General features: G+C 39.4%; 1 protein-coding gene across 1 annotated transcript; it reads right to left on the reverse strand.

Annotated features, from left to right (window-relative positions):
* Positions 1–2,232: 2,232 nt before the first annotated feature.
* LOC122662887 (receptor protein kinase-like protein At4g34220) lies at positions 2,233–6,047 on the reverse strand. Its single transcript, XM_043858593.1, has 2 exons — positions 5,862–6,047; positions 2,233–2,709 (listed from the first exon to the last, which is right to left on the reverse strand). Exons 1-2 carry the CDS (start codon positions 6,045–6,047, stop codon positions 2,233–2,235), a joined length of 663 nt encoding a protein of 220 aa, XP_043714528.1.
* Between the last annotated feature and the right edge of the window lie 12,101 nt (positions 6,048–18,148).

Genomic DNA, 18,148 nt, shown 5'->3' on the forward strand with positions numbered 1-18,148 from the left:
TGCATAGAAGATGATTGAGTTTTTCTACAAATCCACCATGAAGTACTAGTGGGTGAAGCAATTCAAGCTTATTTTGTGTTATTATCATATCAATACTACCCATGAAAAGAAATCTCGTAAAATCAAAGGAGGGTATCAAAAATCTCACATAAATAGTAGCTGGGGTTTGAGGTTTTAGCCTTCTGAACTGAATGAAACTGGCAATGGATTTCAGGGGAAGCGATAATAATTGTACGATGTTAATTATTTGAAAAAATGGACCCCCCAATGACTTTTAATTATGTGTCTTTTCAAACCTTATCTATTTGAAAAAGTGGATCCACCAACTGACTTTTTAATTATGGGTCTTTTTACATTTTGTGTGCACTCGTAGAATAAATCTATGAAGGCGGCGAAATTCATTATCAACTAGTCATGATGATTCCCCGAGGAAACCTCTACTTTTCTTGATGATATTTTTTTCCTGATCAATTAAGGTCGCGTTTGATAACATTTTTGTTTTAGAATAGGTGTTTTTTTATTTTTATTATTTTTTATTGTTTCTATGCTGAAAACATGTTTCTGGACGCTAAAATGGTGTTTGATAAACTTATTCCAAAAGCGTTTTTAGAACAAAAATACAATACAATTCCATTTGGTAAAACCTATTTCGAAACACTTTTTACCAAATTAATGGATTATTACAAAAATATCATTACTTGACTAATTGGAATTTAACTCCTTCACAGAAATTTTCTATCTTTTCGGCCTAGGAAGGATATTAGAAGTTGGAATCCAAGGGTTGCCTGGTCTGACGTGATTTGTAATAGATCCCTTCTTCCTTGATACTCTTGCTTTGCTTGGAGATTAGTGCATGGGAAAATTCCAACCGAAGAGACTCTTAGATTGAAGGGCATGCAGATTGTTTCTCGATACGAACTTTGTCTTAATGCCTCTAAGTCGACTCACCACCTGTTTTTTGAATGTGATTATTCAATTCAGGTTTGGTGTGGCTTTCTAGATTTTTTTGGTCTTCAGTGGCATTCCCCCAATTCGTTTGAAGAGCTCATTTGATGCTAGAAGAGAAAAGCCAAGGTGAGCACCATGTCTGATTCTTGGTTAATTGGTGCGGTTTTGATTCCCTATGTTCTCTGGCTAGAACGAAACCATAGGAAGTTTGATGGAAAATCTCAATACGTTGACTACACCCTCAATATGACTTTAAGTCTGTTAAGGATCTTGCCATTTCTTTCACTACTCCAACTAGTAATTCCCAAAGCTTGATCTGTGCAAGAAGGCCGAATATTCCTATTATCTCTAAGCCGCCTCAAGTTATCTGGGAGGTTTTTTGGTGTAGACCACCTAGGGGGTGGGCGAAGGCAACCCAGGTAGAGCTGGTGCGGGTGGAATTATCAGAGATGATCCCCAATGTGGCATTATTTCAGCCTTCAGTTTGTTCACTCCAAATCCATCCCATGGTTCAATATGCAAGAGTGGATTGCACTAGAATCATTCTTGAATCAAATCTCCTGGAAAATTTCTCATTGCTTTAGGAAAGCCAATCCCATAGCAAATTACCTTGCAAACGTTGCAGCAAAAAGAAAAGTATCTTCTCAGGCAGTAATTAGCTTCCCTCTCTCTGTTAGGGATGTTTTATCTAATGATTTTATGGGTCAGGCGAGATATCGATTCTATTAGGTTGAGGTGATCCCTCTGATTTTATTTTCTGTAGGATCCTTTTTCCCCTATCTCTTGTTTCCTTGTAAATGTCTCGGAATGCTTGGATGTTAAAAACTTGTATTTTTTCTTTTATCAATTAAAATCTTGCTATCCTTTAGCAAGAAAAAAAAAAAAGTTTGTACATGATAGACACATGCATTTCAACTAACAACATCTTTAATTAAGAAGCTTGAAAAACAATGTCTTTATTCTTATATATTTCAACTACCAACATCATTATTTAATTAAGAAACTCTAATCCCAAAAAAAAAGGGTTATTTACACATATCACCCTTGAGGTTTAACGAAAGTATGATTTTACCCCCCAGTTTTGAAAAATTTTGCGTACCCCCCTGAGGTTTACAAACGTTAACAAATAAACCCATTCTATCAATTTATGATAAACGGTGTTAAAACAAGGGGTAAAGTTACAAAAATACCCCTTGAAAAAAAAAAAAAAACCCCCTGCAACTCATCTTCCCCAAATCAATTGGGGAAGATGAGTTACAGGGGTTGAGTTTATAGCCTTGGGCATCACTGCAATTGCCATGTGGCATCAGTGACATTTGGAGGAGTAGAGACCGAAGAAGAAGGAATGGAACATGGTTTGTTAAGGAGTTTCCCACATAGATCAGGGTTCCCGGCAAATGACTCTGTCTTCTGATCATTGTAAGTTCTAGATTCCGGGACTTCTCCGGTTAGATTGTTGCAGGTGAGGTCGAGAGTAGCAATGGTAGGGATTTTCTTTGCAAAGTCCGTTGGGATAGCTCTGGAGAGCCTATTGTAAGAGAGGTTCAAGTAACGGAGTTTATCTCCTCCAAAATATGCAGGCAATGATCCGTTGATTTGGTTGGACAACAGATCGAGAACTTCTAGACCTTCAAATCCGCTGGGTACACCGCCAGAAAAGTAATTGCTGCTGAGGGAAAGGACGGTGAGATTAGGAAGCGCAGTGAGGAAACTAAAAATCAGAGACTGTCCGGAATTATCAGAGATTGAGCGACTTGAGGACTATGAATCCTTATAGGAATTATCAATTAATGGGGCCAGATCATTAAAAGCATTACTGGAGGATATCTCAACCCTGAAAAATCTGAGCTATTTAGGTATCAATGGGTGCTGCTGCTCGATGGAAAGATTTCCTGATCTTTCAAACTTGAAAGAGTTGAGGGAATTATAAACAGGGGTTGATTTGGGTGGTGGAACCCTTGGATTAGGATTACCTATGTGGATACTGCCTCCAATTAGGATCTCAGGTCAAAACCAAAGAGCAGCAAGGAGTTCAATCACTTCCTTCTCAACCTGGTATTATCAATAGTAACACAAACAGTAGCTGGGTAGAAGAAGAAGAGAAGAAGAAGTAGAAATCAGAGGAGGGAAGAGATGCACGCAAGGCTGATTTTGCTGAGATATTCTACTTACATGATCAACCAATCAACTAGAGTTTTATGCATAACTGAATTGTCTGGATTGAGTTTTTAAACATCTCTCTTTGAAACCCTAATTTAGGGCAGAAGCAGAAGTGGAATGGGGAGGAAGATGAGTTGCAGGTGAGCAAAGGGTTCAGATTTGGGGTTTTTCCCTAATTTGAAACCCTAAATTGCCAAGGGCAATTCCGTCAGGTCAAATCTAAATTTTAACACTGTTAGTCATGAACTGACGGAATGGGCTTATTTGTTACTATTTGCAAACCTCAGGGGGGTATGTAGAATTTTCCAAAACTGAGGGGTAAAAATATCCTTTCGTCAAACCTCAGGGGTGGTATGTGTAAATTACCCAAAAAAATGCAAATATAGTATTTTTTTTTTTGACCTTTTAATTTAATATGTTTTAGTATGTAGAAACGATGGCTAACGGCAACAACGGATGACATATTATGATTTTATTTTACATCAACTTGTCTTGTAAATGAGGGGATAGAATACTTATCTGAACCACAGATAATCCCAGTTGAACACATTGATGATTAACATTAAATATCGTATCACAAATCTAAAAATGGGAAAACTACATGATTACTTTTGGGTTTTCATTTACAAAACTGTCCACCCTATGTTTGAGTTAACAAAAATAGACAAAAACAAGTTTAGTTTTACAAAACTAGACAAAACGGTGACTCTTCTTCCTTCCTCGGCAGTTCCCCTTTGAAAAAATCTCCTTTTTTTTCCTCTGTTACTTTGGCGTAGCAAAGAATGGTGGTGGCTGGGACAAGGGTAGGATTGCAGGGAATGGAGGATGCCTGGGCGAGAAGGCATTAATGATAGGGGTAAAAATGTCTAAAAAAGTAAGTGTGGGAGGGAGAGACACTATTTTGTCCAATTTTGTAAACTTTAACTTGTTTTTGTTTATTTTTGTTAACTCAAACATAGGGTGGACAGTTTTGTAAATGAAAACCCAAAAGTAGCTAATCATGTAACTTTCCCTCTGAAAATACATAGCGAAACTTAAGGAATCAGTGGGGCTAAGTCATGCTACCGAAAACTTTCCTTAGAACTGTTGACGTCCCGTATGATGCAAGTTGGATTCTTGCAAATCAGCCTCTAAGATAAATAGCTTCATTGGCCTTTACAGTAGTCGTTGCACTCGCTTACTGAGTCACGTCGGAACATTTCAAATTTGAGCTCAATTAATCAAACAAAATAGAAGTTGGGATTGTATAATAATTGTTAAAGATATGGATAATACCTTCTCTATATATATAGAAGAGGAAGGAACTACCAAGGTATCTTCAAAAGACATGCCTAATCACTAAGTCTTTTCCCACAAGACATATTTGTTGACCATTCAAAAAAGTCTTCCAATAGTCATGCCTATTGATCATTTAAGTGGCTATTTAGGAAAAGACACAACCCTCTAATATTTGAAATCATCTATTTTAATTTATATAAAATCTAACATTTTTTGATCTCATAGAACTAAGAAATTATGCTTATAATAAAAGGGGGCAGGGAGGTTAATTATTACACAGAGGGAGGAGAGAGATGGACAAAGGTCCAAAAGTGTAGTGTATGCTTCTGTCCGAGAGCATACACTACGGAGACAGGAAACACTCAATCACAACCCCCTTGATTGTTAAGAATGCAATCAATATTATGGAAAAGGATAATATTTCTATTAGAGTGTGATATACTTATACAAAAGAATAGGAAAGAAATAAACCACATTACCATTATGACTTATGTGGACCCGACGGCCACTCTGAGTCTCGTTGCTTCAAGAAACATGGATATCCTCCAAAGCACTCTTCCAAGGCTGCCACTTCCTGCCCATCAATGCACACTACTCACTCTCTCATGGCAACTGTTGTGGCTCCGATCACTGCGCCATCCTTCATCACCAAACAATACCATCAAATCTCGGATACTACATGCTTTCTATGCTCCATGGTGTCGGATACTACATGCTTTCAAATCATTTCCATGCTTCATGTGATGGGTGGTACCGGAATCAGTGACCTAGATGAGAGAGTTGCAACCATTACCTACAGTGTTTTCCAATGGTGTAACGGTACCAGATTAGAGCATGGAAATGATTTGATGGTATTTTTTGATAGTGAAGGATGGCGCAGTGATCGAAGCTGCAATAGTTGCTGCGAGAGAGTGAGCAGTGTACGTTGATAGGGAGGAAGCAGCAGCCTTGGAAGAGTGCTTTAGAGGATATCCATGTTTCTTGAAGTAACAAGACTCAGAGTGGCCATTGAGTCCACAAAAGTTACAATGGTAATGTGGCTTAGGTTTACCATATTTGGAGCCGAAGTGACCATGAATAGCAGTAAGGGAAAATTGATGAAGCGAAGAATCTGGTGTGGCAAGAACAAACCATTGACGTTCCTCCTGAAGAAGAAGGGAATGGGCACGGTTGATGGCCGGTAACGGATCCATTAAGAAGAACTGACTCCAAATGGAAGAGTATGAGTCGTTGAGACCCATCAAAAATTCCAGTAAGCGATCTCGTTGAAGGAGATCAGAATGATGTTGAAGAACACCACAAGTGTAGTCGAGGTATTAGCTATATGAAGTGAGTTCGTCCCAAAAACCTTTGATGATGGTGTAATAATATGCCAAAGAGGAAGTGCCTTGACTATGATTGGAGATTGCACTACTGATCTCAAAAATCCCTGGGGCATTCTTTTGGGAGAAACTGTCATGAAGATTGACCCAAACATCACGAGCTGTGGATGCATATAAAACACTGTGACCAATGTCAGTAGCAAGGGCATTGACGAGCCATAAGAGGATCATGCTATTGCATTGAGTCCATTGATGGAGGTTAGGAGAAGCAACATTTGGTTTAGGAATGGAACCATCAATCAAGGCAAGCTTATGTTTTGCCTCACGAGCCATGCGCATTGCACGACTCCAAGTGGGATAGTTGTCACTATGCAAGGGCTACGTAACAAGACTAGCTCCAGGATTATCCGACTGGTGGAGAAAGTATGGAGAAGTGTAATCGAGACCGAGAGGAGTACAATATGAAGCCCGCTGCTCTTAGGTAAAGGACCATTTGGGTCACCTACCAGAGGAGTTCAATATGAAGACTGTTACTTTTAGGTAAAAGACTAGTTACTCTTAAGTAAAGGACCATTTGGGTCACCTGCCAGAGCAGTACAATATGAAGCCCGTTACTCTTAGGTAAAGGACCATTTGGGTCACCCGCCAGAGGAGTACAATATGAAGCCCATTACTCTTAGGTAAAGGACCATTTGGGACACCAGCCGGAGGAGTACAATATGAAGCCCTTTACTCTTTGGTAAAGGACCATTTGGGTCATCCGCTAGAGGTGTACAATATGAAGCTTGTTGCTCTTAGGTAAAGGACCATTTGGGTCACCCGCCAAAAGAGTACCATTTGAAACCCAATTACTCTTGATTATCCATGATTGTCCCTGGTCAACTGGAATATGTTGAAACATGCAAGGAAAAACTCAACATTGTGAAAATTGATCAAGTATAAGAATCGACATGATTAAGAGTATCATACACATGTTTTCTATATATTTTACCGAATTTGGATTTACTATTTTTCACCAGATTGGATTTCACTATTTCGCATATTTTCACATGATTTCAGCATAGTATATCAATCAATTTTCATCGAGGTTACCCGCTCGCATTTTCGTATTGCAACTCTGCCGCTTTTGAGTTAGGCGTCAGCAGTACATGCTCTTGGTGACAAAATCAGATGCTCTTTTGTCTTTGTCCTTCGGCTGTGACACAGGCCTTAGCCAAAGAGGGGAAAACTGTAGATATTGAATTTTGTCACCCCCCAATGATGATGATAACAGGACACAGATAGATGTCGGTACCTCTCTCAAAAAGGACTTTTGCCCTGGCCATATTACCCTCACACTTTTGAAAAATCTCAAAATACCCTTAAAAACCCATGGAGACAACCAAAAGGCCCATGAAAAGCCCAGAAACTGAGTGTTGAAGGAGCATTATAAGCGCGGCGCCACACTTATAACCGCAACGCTACAGAAGGTCTTCACGGTGCTGCAAAAGGGCTTCACGGTGCCACAGAGGGTGACCACAGTGTCACGCTTGTGGGGTTCTCCCTATAAATAGGAGGGTCCCCCCCACCCTCAAATCAAGGAAGAAAGGGTGACGGAGATCCTCCCCAGCTCCGTTTTAGAGCATTCTTAGCCCATTTTCTCCCCAATTTGTCTCTCCCGAGAGTAGGGAATCACTCTGGTGACTGCGATGGGTAAATCCATCGATTACCCCACCTAAGAAGTGATCCTACTAACTATCTCTCCTAATCGTTATTCTGTCTACATACAGGTAATGAAAGCCCTTATTATAGCCATTATTTTGTCTGCATACAGATAATGAAGAAGCCTTTATTATAGTCATTATTCTATCTGTATACAGATAACGAGAATCCCATATACAGTGGTTACTTTGCCCAAAGTCCGAGTAACAAAATCCATCTCATATAGTCCTAACTCTACCCGACAAGAGAGCGGCAAGCTGATCATCCGTCTCCACATGAGCTATGGGACATCACACATGTCACATTTGGTACATTTTCCTTCATTTCTTTTATTTCTTGATAGGTATCTATCTCTTTCCTTCTTATTATTTTTGGCACAATGTAGACCATTAAAGTAATTCACTTTAGTGTACATAGTAAATGGTTTTTTTTTTCTTTTTTTTGTCATGTTTGGTGCATTATAATCTAGCCTTGCATGTTGGTATAACACGCATTATTAAGGGAGAATTTTCTAAATTTAGCATCTAGTAGAAAGACCGGTTTAACCGAATGAGATGGGGTACTAATATCTTCCCACGCTTGTAACCTAAGAACTTACCCATAATCTCTAACCAGACCATGCGGAATCATGTAATCCTTTCTGCTAACCCCGATGGGGCTACACCCATTGGGTCTTAGGCCCGAATCCTAGCAAGTGACTCCATTTATTTTAATCTATGAAGCATGACCCCAATCCCCATGATGATGTATCAAAATGGTACGCCCTAATTCATTAAAGGAAAATTCTGTCACCAGAAGGCCACAAAACTCCCCGAGGACCACGGTACTTATACTGTCATTAAAATGAAAGGGGGTGAACAACTCCGGAGCACGAGCAAAATGTAGACTACAAAAATAGAAAAAATATTTGTTCAAAGACCAGGGGGTTACCGCACCCATAAATTTGTAAATGGCTATCGAGAAACGATCAGATAAGGAGGATGGCCTATATTTGGGAAAATAAGCATAAAGCCAGGCTTGTAAGAGCCAAAAGGGGCCTCCTCCTAATGACAAGTCAGGGATGAAAATACAAAGGCCGCAAGAATGATAGGCCGATCTTCGGCCAAGGCGTTGGCCAGACATAGAAAAGTCTTAGGAGCCTTGTTAGCACAAGTACAAATCAAGAAACAACAAATCCAATAAAAAAGAAAGACAACATACTCTTCTTTTGTGACTTCACCACTAGTACATCGGTAACGAGAGAGATGAGACGCATATCCCGCTTTCTTGGAAAAGTCAATCCCATGATCTTCAAAGGACACTAGGGACTCACCATGAAATTCTTCTCTACCTGATCGAAGCCTAAGCAACGTCCCAATGTCCAGTAAGGTTGGACTCATTGCACCAAAACGAAAAATAGAAAGTATTGGATGCTCAAGACCAGAAGCATAAGGCCGCAGATAGGAGAGCCTTGTTAGCATTAATTGGGGTCTTGAATAGATTGATGGCTTCGGCTATACCAAGCTTTCACCAAGAATCCGTTTTATATTCCGCCATTCTGTTGGGGTCTTGGATAGATTGATGGCTTCGGCGATACCAAGCTTTCACCAAGAATCCATTTTATATTCCGCCATTCTATCGACCCAGGCATTCCAAGCTTGCGAGTATGTAGGCCAAAAATGAGAAAAGGGTCGAGGCAGTCCATTTGGTAATGATGGGATGCTTGCAGAGAATAGCTTGGTCTCACTCACTAGCGGAGAAGTAATAAAATGCATATTCAGGAGATGGAATGTGTGGGCCTACAACAAAGTGAGAATGCGATGAAGTAAGGGTTTCATATTTAACAAAGTCACCAGGAAGAGAACCCCTTTCTTTATTCGATTGAAGTAAAAAAGAAGCTGACTTTCTGTAGGAAGAGGAGTTGTCAAAGGCGTTGAATCACTTGGAATATCAAAAGAAACATGGGCAGAGTTCATCTCAGCCCTTGCCTCTGACGCTACGAAAGGGTATTGGGAACTTTCAGCCATTGGAGTATAATGAAGAAAAGAAAACGAAGAAGAAGAAGAATACACCATAAAAGAGGAAGATAATCTTCTACAATCGTTGGTATTTCTTTATTTAAACCAGTGCTTGAAAGTTTCAAATTGACTCAATCCCTAGGAAATCGGGAGCGCCGCCAAATTGAAGGAAAGTAGCAAGGAAGCATTAATCTATACATTACCTTCACCTACAGTTTTCAAACTTCATTCCAGACGTTTCTTTGTTTTTGAAAAAGGAAATACATGTAAAGGAAGGAAAAGATTCAAAAATCCGACTACACTGTCTGTTTGAGTTAAAATAATACTGCAAGCGTACGGGTCAATCGTTGGGTCAAACACGAGGAGATATACGCCACTCTATTTAACTAACTTAAAAGTAATGCAAAGTGAATCAAATTAAAGTGTTAAATTAAACTAATGAAAATTAATGCAACCTAACTCATAAGCATCTAACAAAATTAAGGGATTAAATTGGCGTCCTAGCACATTAGCATCTAACCTATCAAACTAACGCAAATTGAAAGGAATAAAAATACAGCCACATATAATAACCACATAAAAAGGAATAAAGGAATAAAAGTGCATCCACAAATCACAACCATATAAAAAAAATAAAAGAAATAGAGGGAGAAGAAGAAGAAGATAGAGAGAGATAGATGAGAGGGAGAATGAGATTAAGGGTTTAGAGAATGAAAACCAAAATGTGCTTGAACCGGACTGAAATCGCTTCCTCTTCTAAATCTCCAAGTCTTGTCATCAACTTAGAAACTTAGATTAGAAAGCTTGAAACTAAACTAGAATTATTATAACCAAATTGAAGACATAAAATTAAAGCATGAATCAAAAGCATCACAACCATGAAATTGAAAGCATGAAATCAAACTAGAACTTAGAAAGCCAAAAACTAGAAGAAGAGAAGAAGAAATTTCACTAATTAATTGAACTAAAAACTACACTAAAAACTGAATTAAAATTGAACTAGAAACTAACTAAAAACTGAACTAAAAACTAACTTCTTACAACCCAAAGGGCAAGGGATATTTATAGGGGGAAGGGAGAAGGGAGAAGAGAGAAGAGGGAAGTGGTAGGAGAAATATTCCCTAAGAAAAGAGAATATTCTCTTCTCCTTCCTCCTTTACATTGCCTTGAATCCCAAGAAACAAGAAAAAAAATAAAAAGAGGGAGAGAAAAGAATCCTAGATACATAAACCTTATATTTATTAAAAAGTAACTCTCTAATTCTAACTTGTGCTTCCTTTCTTTGTAGGTGTCTTCTCCAAGTAATGAGATCAAGGCATCTTTGACTTTTCAACCTTCCATAGATGAGAGAATATCTTTCAAAAGAAATCTATCCCAAGTAGAATTCCAAAAGTACCTTTAAAAAGTTGGAGGAGAGAGAGAGCAAGGGTGATGACTAGGATTCCACTCACAATTAATGAAATACCAAATCTGCCCTTAAAAAAATGTGGAGCATGGGATACTTATATGGGCCTCATTGTTGTATTCCTTACGAAAAATCACCCAAAATATACACAAATTTTGTCCAATTTGGAGTTCAAGAGCCCAAGATAGCTCAAGTTGAAGTTGGACTGCTCCAGAGCCTTCCAAATGGAATCTTTCGGCTGACAGAAAGATAACTTTTGATAATTGCGCTAAGGCTCCTAAAATCCGAACTTCTGCTTTACTTTATCCCCGGTCGACTGTCAATAATTATAAATAAACCCCTATCCACGGAAACGGCCGTAACTTCTTCGTTTCAACTCGGAATCAAGTGCCGTTTGAACCGTTGCGAAGCTGACTCGACGGGCTACGCATCCATACTATTAACACCTCAAAATTATGCTAAGGGGACCACTGTAATCACATTCAAATTTGATTGATTGGCATGATTCTTTCAGTGCTCAATCCAAACTTTGTTTTCTCGACTCCTGGGTGCTTCCGGCTATTCTTAGCATCTTTTGCTCTATTTTCACAAGAATTCACCTAAAACCTGAAAAGCACAAGAAAGCACCAAAGTAACTCTGTCCAATGTGGTAAAATGTATGCTTTATGCCCTAAGATTTCACACATAAATGTGCTCATCACTGTCCAATATGGTCTGAGATGAAAATTTAAACAGCGGTCTGGGGGGTTGTTGCAACTTCATAAGGACTTTTTAAGCATCGTCCTTAGAAATTGCAAGGGGCATTGTTTACACCCTAAAATTACCAATGGACCAATAATGCAAGACCAACCATTCAAGACCGATTGAGCTTGAATTGTATAGGATTGGTCGGTAAGGTGGGCTTCTCACAGAGGAGGAACGTGGATGAAACCGGAGCGGTTATAACTGTGAAACTCCCAAAACTAAACCACATCCAAAGTGGCAGCCACTCCAAGAGGACATGATTCCTAAACGGTTCCAAAACAGTTAGAGCAATTACAATTAGGGAACACATAATGGAGACCCCATTCTCACAAGTATAAAAGCCAAAATCGCAGAAGATGAAGGGATTTCTCGATCAATCAACAAACCTGCAACTTAAATTTTCTTTTATTTTCTTTTCACATTTAGTTTAACTCCCTTCTTCCCCCTGATCCTTGTGATCATTCTTTCTCTTTCTCCCCTATCAAGTTCTTATACAATTTCTTGTAATAATGGTACTTCCTTTGTATGTGCCTACATCAGGAATCAATAGAAGTTCTCGATTTCACATCTCAATATCTATTATTTTGTGATTAGCCATTTTTCTGCAACTATTGCAATTTGGTCTTTATTATAAAGTCTTTGGAGCAATCGAGATCCACATAGCTTGATAGAAGTTAGAAGTGCAAACTTCTTTCACATTGAGTCTTGAAGACTCTGGCATGCTTGCACTTTCCAACAATACTGTTGGTGATGGTAAACCGATCCTACGGTTGATCGATTGTTTGAGTGATCCAAAAAAGAGTCAAAACAAATCCTAATCCTTGAAAGGTTGCAATTTGAAGTTGAGAGCTAACTAGTTCCCCTACGTACTAAAAGTCAGAAAAGAAAGAGGGTTCATCTGTGTCAAGACTGAAGTGGATTTTGTTCATCTTCATAGTTTAAGGCCCTCAATGCGTAAGGAAAGGGAACTGAAATCAAATCATAACTAAAATGAAAACTTTTAATAATCATTATGTAACATGATTGTATAACTAACTCAAAAACATTTTAAATCCGGGTATTACATTTTTGGAGAGGGTTAAGCATGCCGCCAACTTTCGATAAGCTAGTGGAATGCACCAATCACCCTTGGCGACGTGCCCAGCTTTTCCCCTTAAATCTTGTTTTTTTCACAACTAAATTCTTTGGTTTTTAAAAAAATAAAGATATCATTTAAAAAGTATGACTACCTTTTTGTTGGGGGGGGGATATCCTAATCAAGGCTTTATAGGCCAACTACAAGCTATAGCTAAGAGGGAAGGCTTAGACAAGCCAACTATCAATGGGGAGGGGTAAAGGGTGCCTTAATATGGCACAAATGTGACAAGGAGAATCAAACCCATGACCTCCTCGTGGGCATGCACTTCAACTGGCAAGCCACCAACCAATCGACCAAACGGTTGTTCATTGATTACTATATTTACTGGGACCAAAAGATAGACAAACAATCATGAGTACAAAAGTTTTTATTTCCTTTTTAAACAAATCCACTTCCTTTCCCTAGGCTCTGTTTGGTTGCAAGAGAAATTAAAGAGAAGGGAAGTGAAAATTTTCAAACCTAAAAACGAAGTTTTTGTAATCATTTCCCAACATGATTTTATAAACTTTTTAAATTTCTTACGATATGTAGAATGATACTTTTAGAAGTAATTTCTATTGGAAAATTATCAGTGCCACCCCCTCACGTTTGCTTATACTTTAAAACACACCCACTAACTACCATAATATCAATGGTTACCCATTTTTGAACAGTGTTAACCTCTAAAATTGTTTTGACCAAAATACCCTTTACACTAAAACATAAAAAAACCTTACCTAAATCATTTCTTAAACACACACTATACTCCCCTAAGAAGAAGAAGAAGAAGCCCTCTCTTCCTTCACTTCCCAAGCCCCCAAAACAATGCCGCCAGAACAAGCGGCATCGGAAACAATCACCAGAACACCACTAACAATGGTAGCGACGGTGACGGCCATGAAGAAAAACAACTTTTTTCTAGTGAAAACCAGTACCCAGCCATTTCTTCCTCCCTGAAGCTGTGGCAAACTTCAAATATTGGCAATGGGGGTCGGTCCTCTGTGATCCGGGTATGCATTTGCGATGTAGGTCGGTGGCAGAAGATCGACGAAGGTCAGTCACGGGAAGAATAGTACGATGAACAAAATAAAAAACAAAGGTGGGAATTCATATTACTGACCGACACAAACAAATAAATTTAAACAGCAACCATAGGAATTGCAACGACGTAAACGTTGAGGTTCAATCGAGGTTAATCTGATGGAGGTGGAGCAACAACAATGAAGAAGTCAGAGGGTTTCCCTGAGCTCCCCAGGTTGGTACCGTGATGAAGAATTAATGTTACCCCTCTCACGGTCGCCAAAATCGAATGGTTCGAATCACTTCTTCCCTAGTACGAACTGAGCTGCCATGGATCCTGAAATTATTTTCATCGATTGTACCGTGGCTGCTTCAGGGAGAACGACGGTTGCTGTTTCTTCCTACAGTTGGGGTCACAAAGATACACCGAAGGTGAGGAAATCGAATAGAAGAAAGACGGGGGGAAGAATGGGTTATAGGTTCACTTGGTCACAGAAACACCACAGTAATGGTGCAATAGCTGGAAAATATAGAAGAGAATAGAAAGTGAAGAATGGAAAGGTGATTTTAGCAACAGTGGAATGGAAATGGTAGGTTAGTTATGGGTTCAGTCATAATGGGTCGGGGTTTTGATCGGTGGATTTTGTAAGACAAGTAGAGGATGAGAGAAATGAGTTTTTGGTTGGGAGAAAAATAGAGAAAGAAAATGTTTGGTCAGTGGATTAGAAGGTGGAGATGGTGGGACGATTAGGTTAGGTTTTCTTTTGGAAAGGCAGAAGGTAGAGGTGGAATGGTTCAGGGATGATGGAATAAGAGTTCTAATATGAAGATCGGAAAAATGAAAGAGGGTAGAGATGAAGACGGTAGGTTGCAGTAGATGTTCTCCAATGTTGTCGACTGAGCGTGAGGAAGAAGAAGGGTTTGTGGGTGTTTTAATTGAAAGGGTAGATTAGGTACTTCATCCATTAAGAAGGACTGAATTGTCTTTTAAAAAATATTATATAGCCGACATCACCACTTAACAACTCTTAACAAACGGTAGGGGGTCTGTGTGGAATTAGTTTGGTAAAGCAGGGGGTGGCATTGATAATATGGTAGTTAATGGGTGTGCCTTAAACTATAGGCAAACGTGAGGGGTGGCACTAATAATTTCCCATTTTTATTTTACTTTTCAAACTAAATGATTTGGATACCGAAAAAGAAAAAAAAAGAAACTTAATAACCAAATATAGAGTGATTAAATTAGTGATATAATCATGTGGTTAATGATTACAAAAGTTTCTATTTTAGGTTTAAAAATTTCACTTCCCTTTTATTTAATTTTCCTTGCAACCAAACAAAGCTTTTAAGTACAAAACATCTAGGAATCTAGAAAACAATGAATAAGCAATGAGATGACCCATTCAAAAAATGTTGGAAAGTAAGTACAATTGAAAGAGAACGTCACCTTTAATGCCTAGTTGTTTAATATGTGCAGGACACATTAAAGAGGCCAAGAGCTAATACTATGGAGGATACACATACGGATCCGGATACTGAGATGCATTCCGGTGACTCGTCTGCTGACCCAAATACAAATGTGCTCCATTTTTTGGGCATACCCCCGTGGTGTCTGGTTCCCAGCACCATGGGTCACAATGAAGATATTAGGATGGAATTGTCAGGATTTGGGGAGTCCCTTGACAGTTCGCTCCTTTCATCATATCCTCAATTCTGATCATCCTGATGTGGCGTACCTTATGGAAACAAGATGTGGAGGTCAAAGTATGGAAAGATTGCGTAGAAGAGCAAAATTTGATTCCATCTTTTTGGTGGACCCTCAAGGAACGGTGGGAGGTTTAGCTTTACTTTGGAATGACTTGGTTTCTCTGAACATTCTCAACTCAAATAATCGCTTTCTTGATGCGGAGATTCTGTCAGTTGATAATCCAACTTTCTATCTCACATGTGTTTATGGTGACCTTGTAAAGCATAAAAGGCAGCAGGTATGGGATCAGATTATTTCTTTAGGCTTTTCTCGCAATAGTAACTGGCTTTGCCTAGGCGATTTTAATTCTTATTTATCCTGGCATGAAAAATGTGGAGGCTCGCAGTCTATGTCTAAAGATTCTGACAACTTCTGAGTCTTCTTGGATTCTTGCAATTTTTTACATTTGGGTTTCCATGGTCCTTGTTTTACATGGAATAACAAAAGGGGGGGGGGGTGACTCAAATATTTGAATCCGTCTAGACCGAGTTTGATGTAATTTAGATTGGCATCTCTCTTTCCCTGATGCCTGTGTGTTTGTGAAACCAGCTTTGGGCTCGGACCACTACCCTATACTGGTAGATACTTTGGGTGGGATATTTTTTGGCCAAAAACCTTTTCGCTTTGAAGCAATGTGGTTTCACCATGCTGATTGTAGGAATGTAGCTTCAAAAGGCTAGTCGATTAACCCATCAGGCAATTCCTCTCAGGAGATTGTGGCGAAAATCAGGAATTGCAAGAAGGTGTTTAGAAGATGGAACATGGATACTTTTGGTGATATTCACATGCAGATTAAGCTCCTTAAAGTTGAGCTTGAGCAACTGCAAAACCTTCCAGCTACCTCCTTCTCTCAAGCCCGTGAAAATGATCTGCAAAGGCTTCTGGATGAACAACTTGCAAAGGAGGAAGAATTTTGACATAAAAAATCTAGAATCGACTGGTTGCAACGTGGGGACAAAAATACATCTTTTTTCCACATTTCCACTATCAAGCGGCGATACCACAACAAGATTCTCAAGTTAAAGCTCCCCTCTGGGCAATGGACGTCTTCAGATGAGGAAATTTCTGGTATTTTATGTAATCACTTTGCAAATTTATATTGCTCTGAGCCTGTGGACCCTATCTGCTTCTCTCAAGTATTAGGAATGGTCCAACCTAGTGTTTTAGAGGATTAAAATACTACCCTAATTTCCCCACCCTCGATGGATGAGGTTCGTGGGATGTTGTTTGGCATGGCACCTCTGAAGTCTCCAGGACCCGATGGACTTCCTCTTGTTTTTTATCAACGCTTTTGGGATATTGTTAAGGATGAGTTGTTTTGTTATGGTTCTGAGTTCTTTGTTTTTGGTATTATTCCTATGGAACTCAACCATACTTATATTTGTCTTATCCCCAAAGAGCCTTGAGTCTGTCGATCAGTTTTGACCAATAAGTCTTTGTAATGTGGCCTTTAAAGTCATTACAAAACTTTTTGCGGATCGATTGAATGGAGCCCTTCATCTTCTGATCGCTCCAACCCAGTTAGCTTTTATTCCAACAAGGGGTCATCTCAGATAATATTATGGTGGCACATGAGATGTTTCACTATATCAAGAAGCAGAAGAAAAGCAAGACCAAATTCCTCGCTCTAAAGCTAGACATGTGGAAAGTGTATGATCGTTTGGAGTGAAACTTTATTGAAGGTATGCTCTTGAGAATGGGTTTCATGCTCACTGGGTGAAGCTTGTTATGTCTTGTATCCGATCTGTGACTTACAACCTTCTCATCAACGGTTGCATCAAGGGGTCTATTACTCCCACCAGGGGAATCCGTCAGGGGGATCCTATCTCTCCTGCTTTGTTCATTCTTTGCTCTTAAGCTCTTGCGGCTGTCATAAGAAATGCAGAAGACTAGGGTGATATTCATGGAGTTAGAGTCCGCATTAGGAGTGAGCCTATTAGTCATCTTCTTTTTGCGGATGATTGTCTCCTTTTTGCAAAGGTTTCTCTCCAAGAAGTAACTTCCATCAAGCAGTGTTTGGAGCTATATTGCAAGGCTACAGGTCAAGCTATAAATTTTCATAAGTCAAGCCTTACCTTTAGCCCTAATACTCATGTGAAGTTCAAGAGATGGTTTTCCAGGGTGCTTAAAATTTCCTATGATGATGGGCCTTCAAAGTATTTGGGGTTGCCTATGGAGTTTGGTGTGACAAAGAAGAATGTGTTTAATAAGGTAAAGGAGCGCACCCTTAATAAATTGCAAGGTTCGAAGAATCACTTTCTATATCATGCAGGTAGGGAGGTCCTTCTTAAAGCGGCAATCTCTCCTACATCAAATTTTGCTGGTTCCCATTTTAAAATTCCGGTCTCACACCATGATTCTATCAATAAGGCAGCTGCAAATTTCTATTGGGGTATATCAAAGAAGGGCCCTAAAATGCACTGGATTTCTTGGTCGAGAATGTGCCGCTCAAAATCAAAAGGTGGGCTTGGCTTCAAGGACTCAAGGCTTCAAAACTTAGCTTTGCTAGCAAAGGCTACTTGGCGCCTCTGGTCTTGACCTGAATCTCATTGGGGCCGCTTCATTAAATCCATATATTTTCCCTTCACGGATTTCCTTCATGCTAGGGTAGGTAATAGGCCATCTTGGGGATGGCAAAGTCTCTTGGAAGGTAGGGCTGTTCTCCAATCGGGTTTGATTTGGCAAGTGGGAAGTGGTGACTCGATCAAT

Source organism: Telopea speciosissima, chromosome 5 (assembly GCF_018873765.1).
Source record: "Telopea speciosissima isolate NSW1024214 ecotype Mountain lineage chromosome 5, Tspe_v1, whole genome shotgun sequence".
In the NCBI taxonomy this organism is placed as follows: domain Eukaryota; kingdom Viridiplantae; phylum Streptophyta; class Magnoliopsida; order Proteales; family Proteaceae; genus Telopea; species Telopea speciosissima.

Bases quoted from the DNA above. Each gene is read 5' to 3' on its own strand.
- LOC122662887 (XM_043858593.1), bottom strand. From the start codon at position 6,047: ATGCGCATGGCTCGTGAGGCAAAACATAAGCTTGCCTTGATTGATGGT. The intron at 2,710-5,861 runs GTTTGGGTCAAT...AAGGATTCATAG, and splicing joins ATGCATCCACAGCTCGTGAT to TCCTCAAGTCGCTCAATCTC.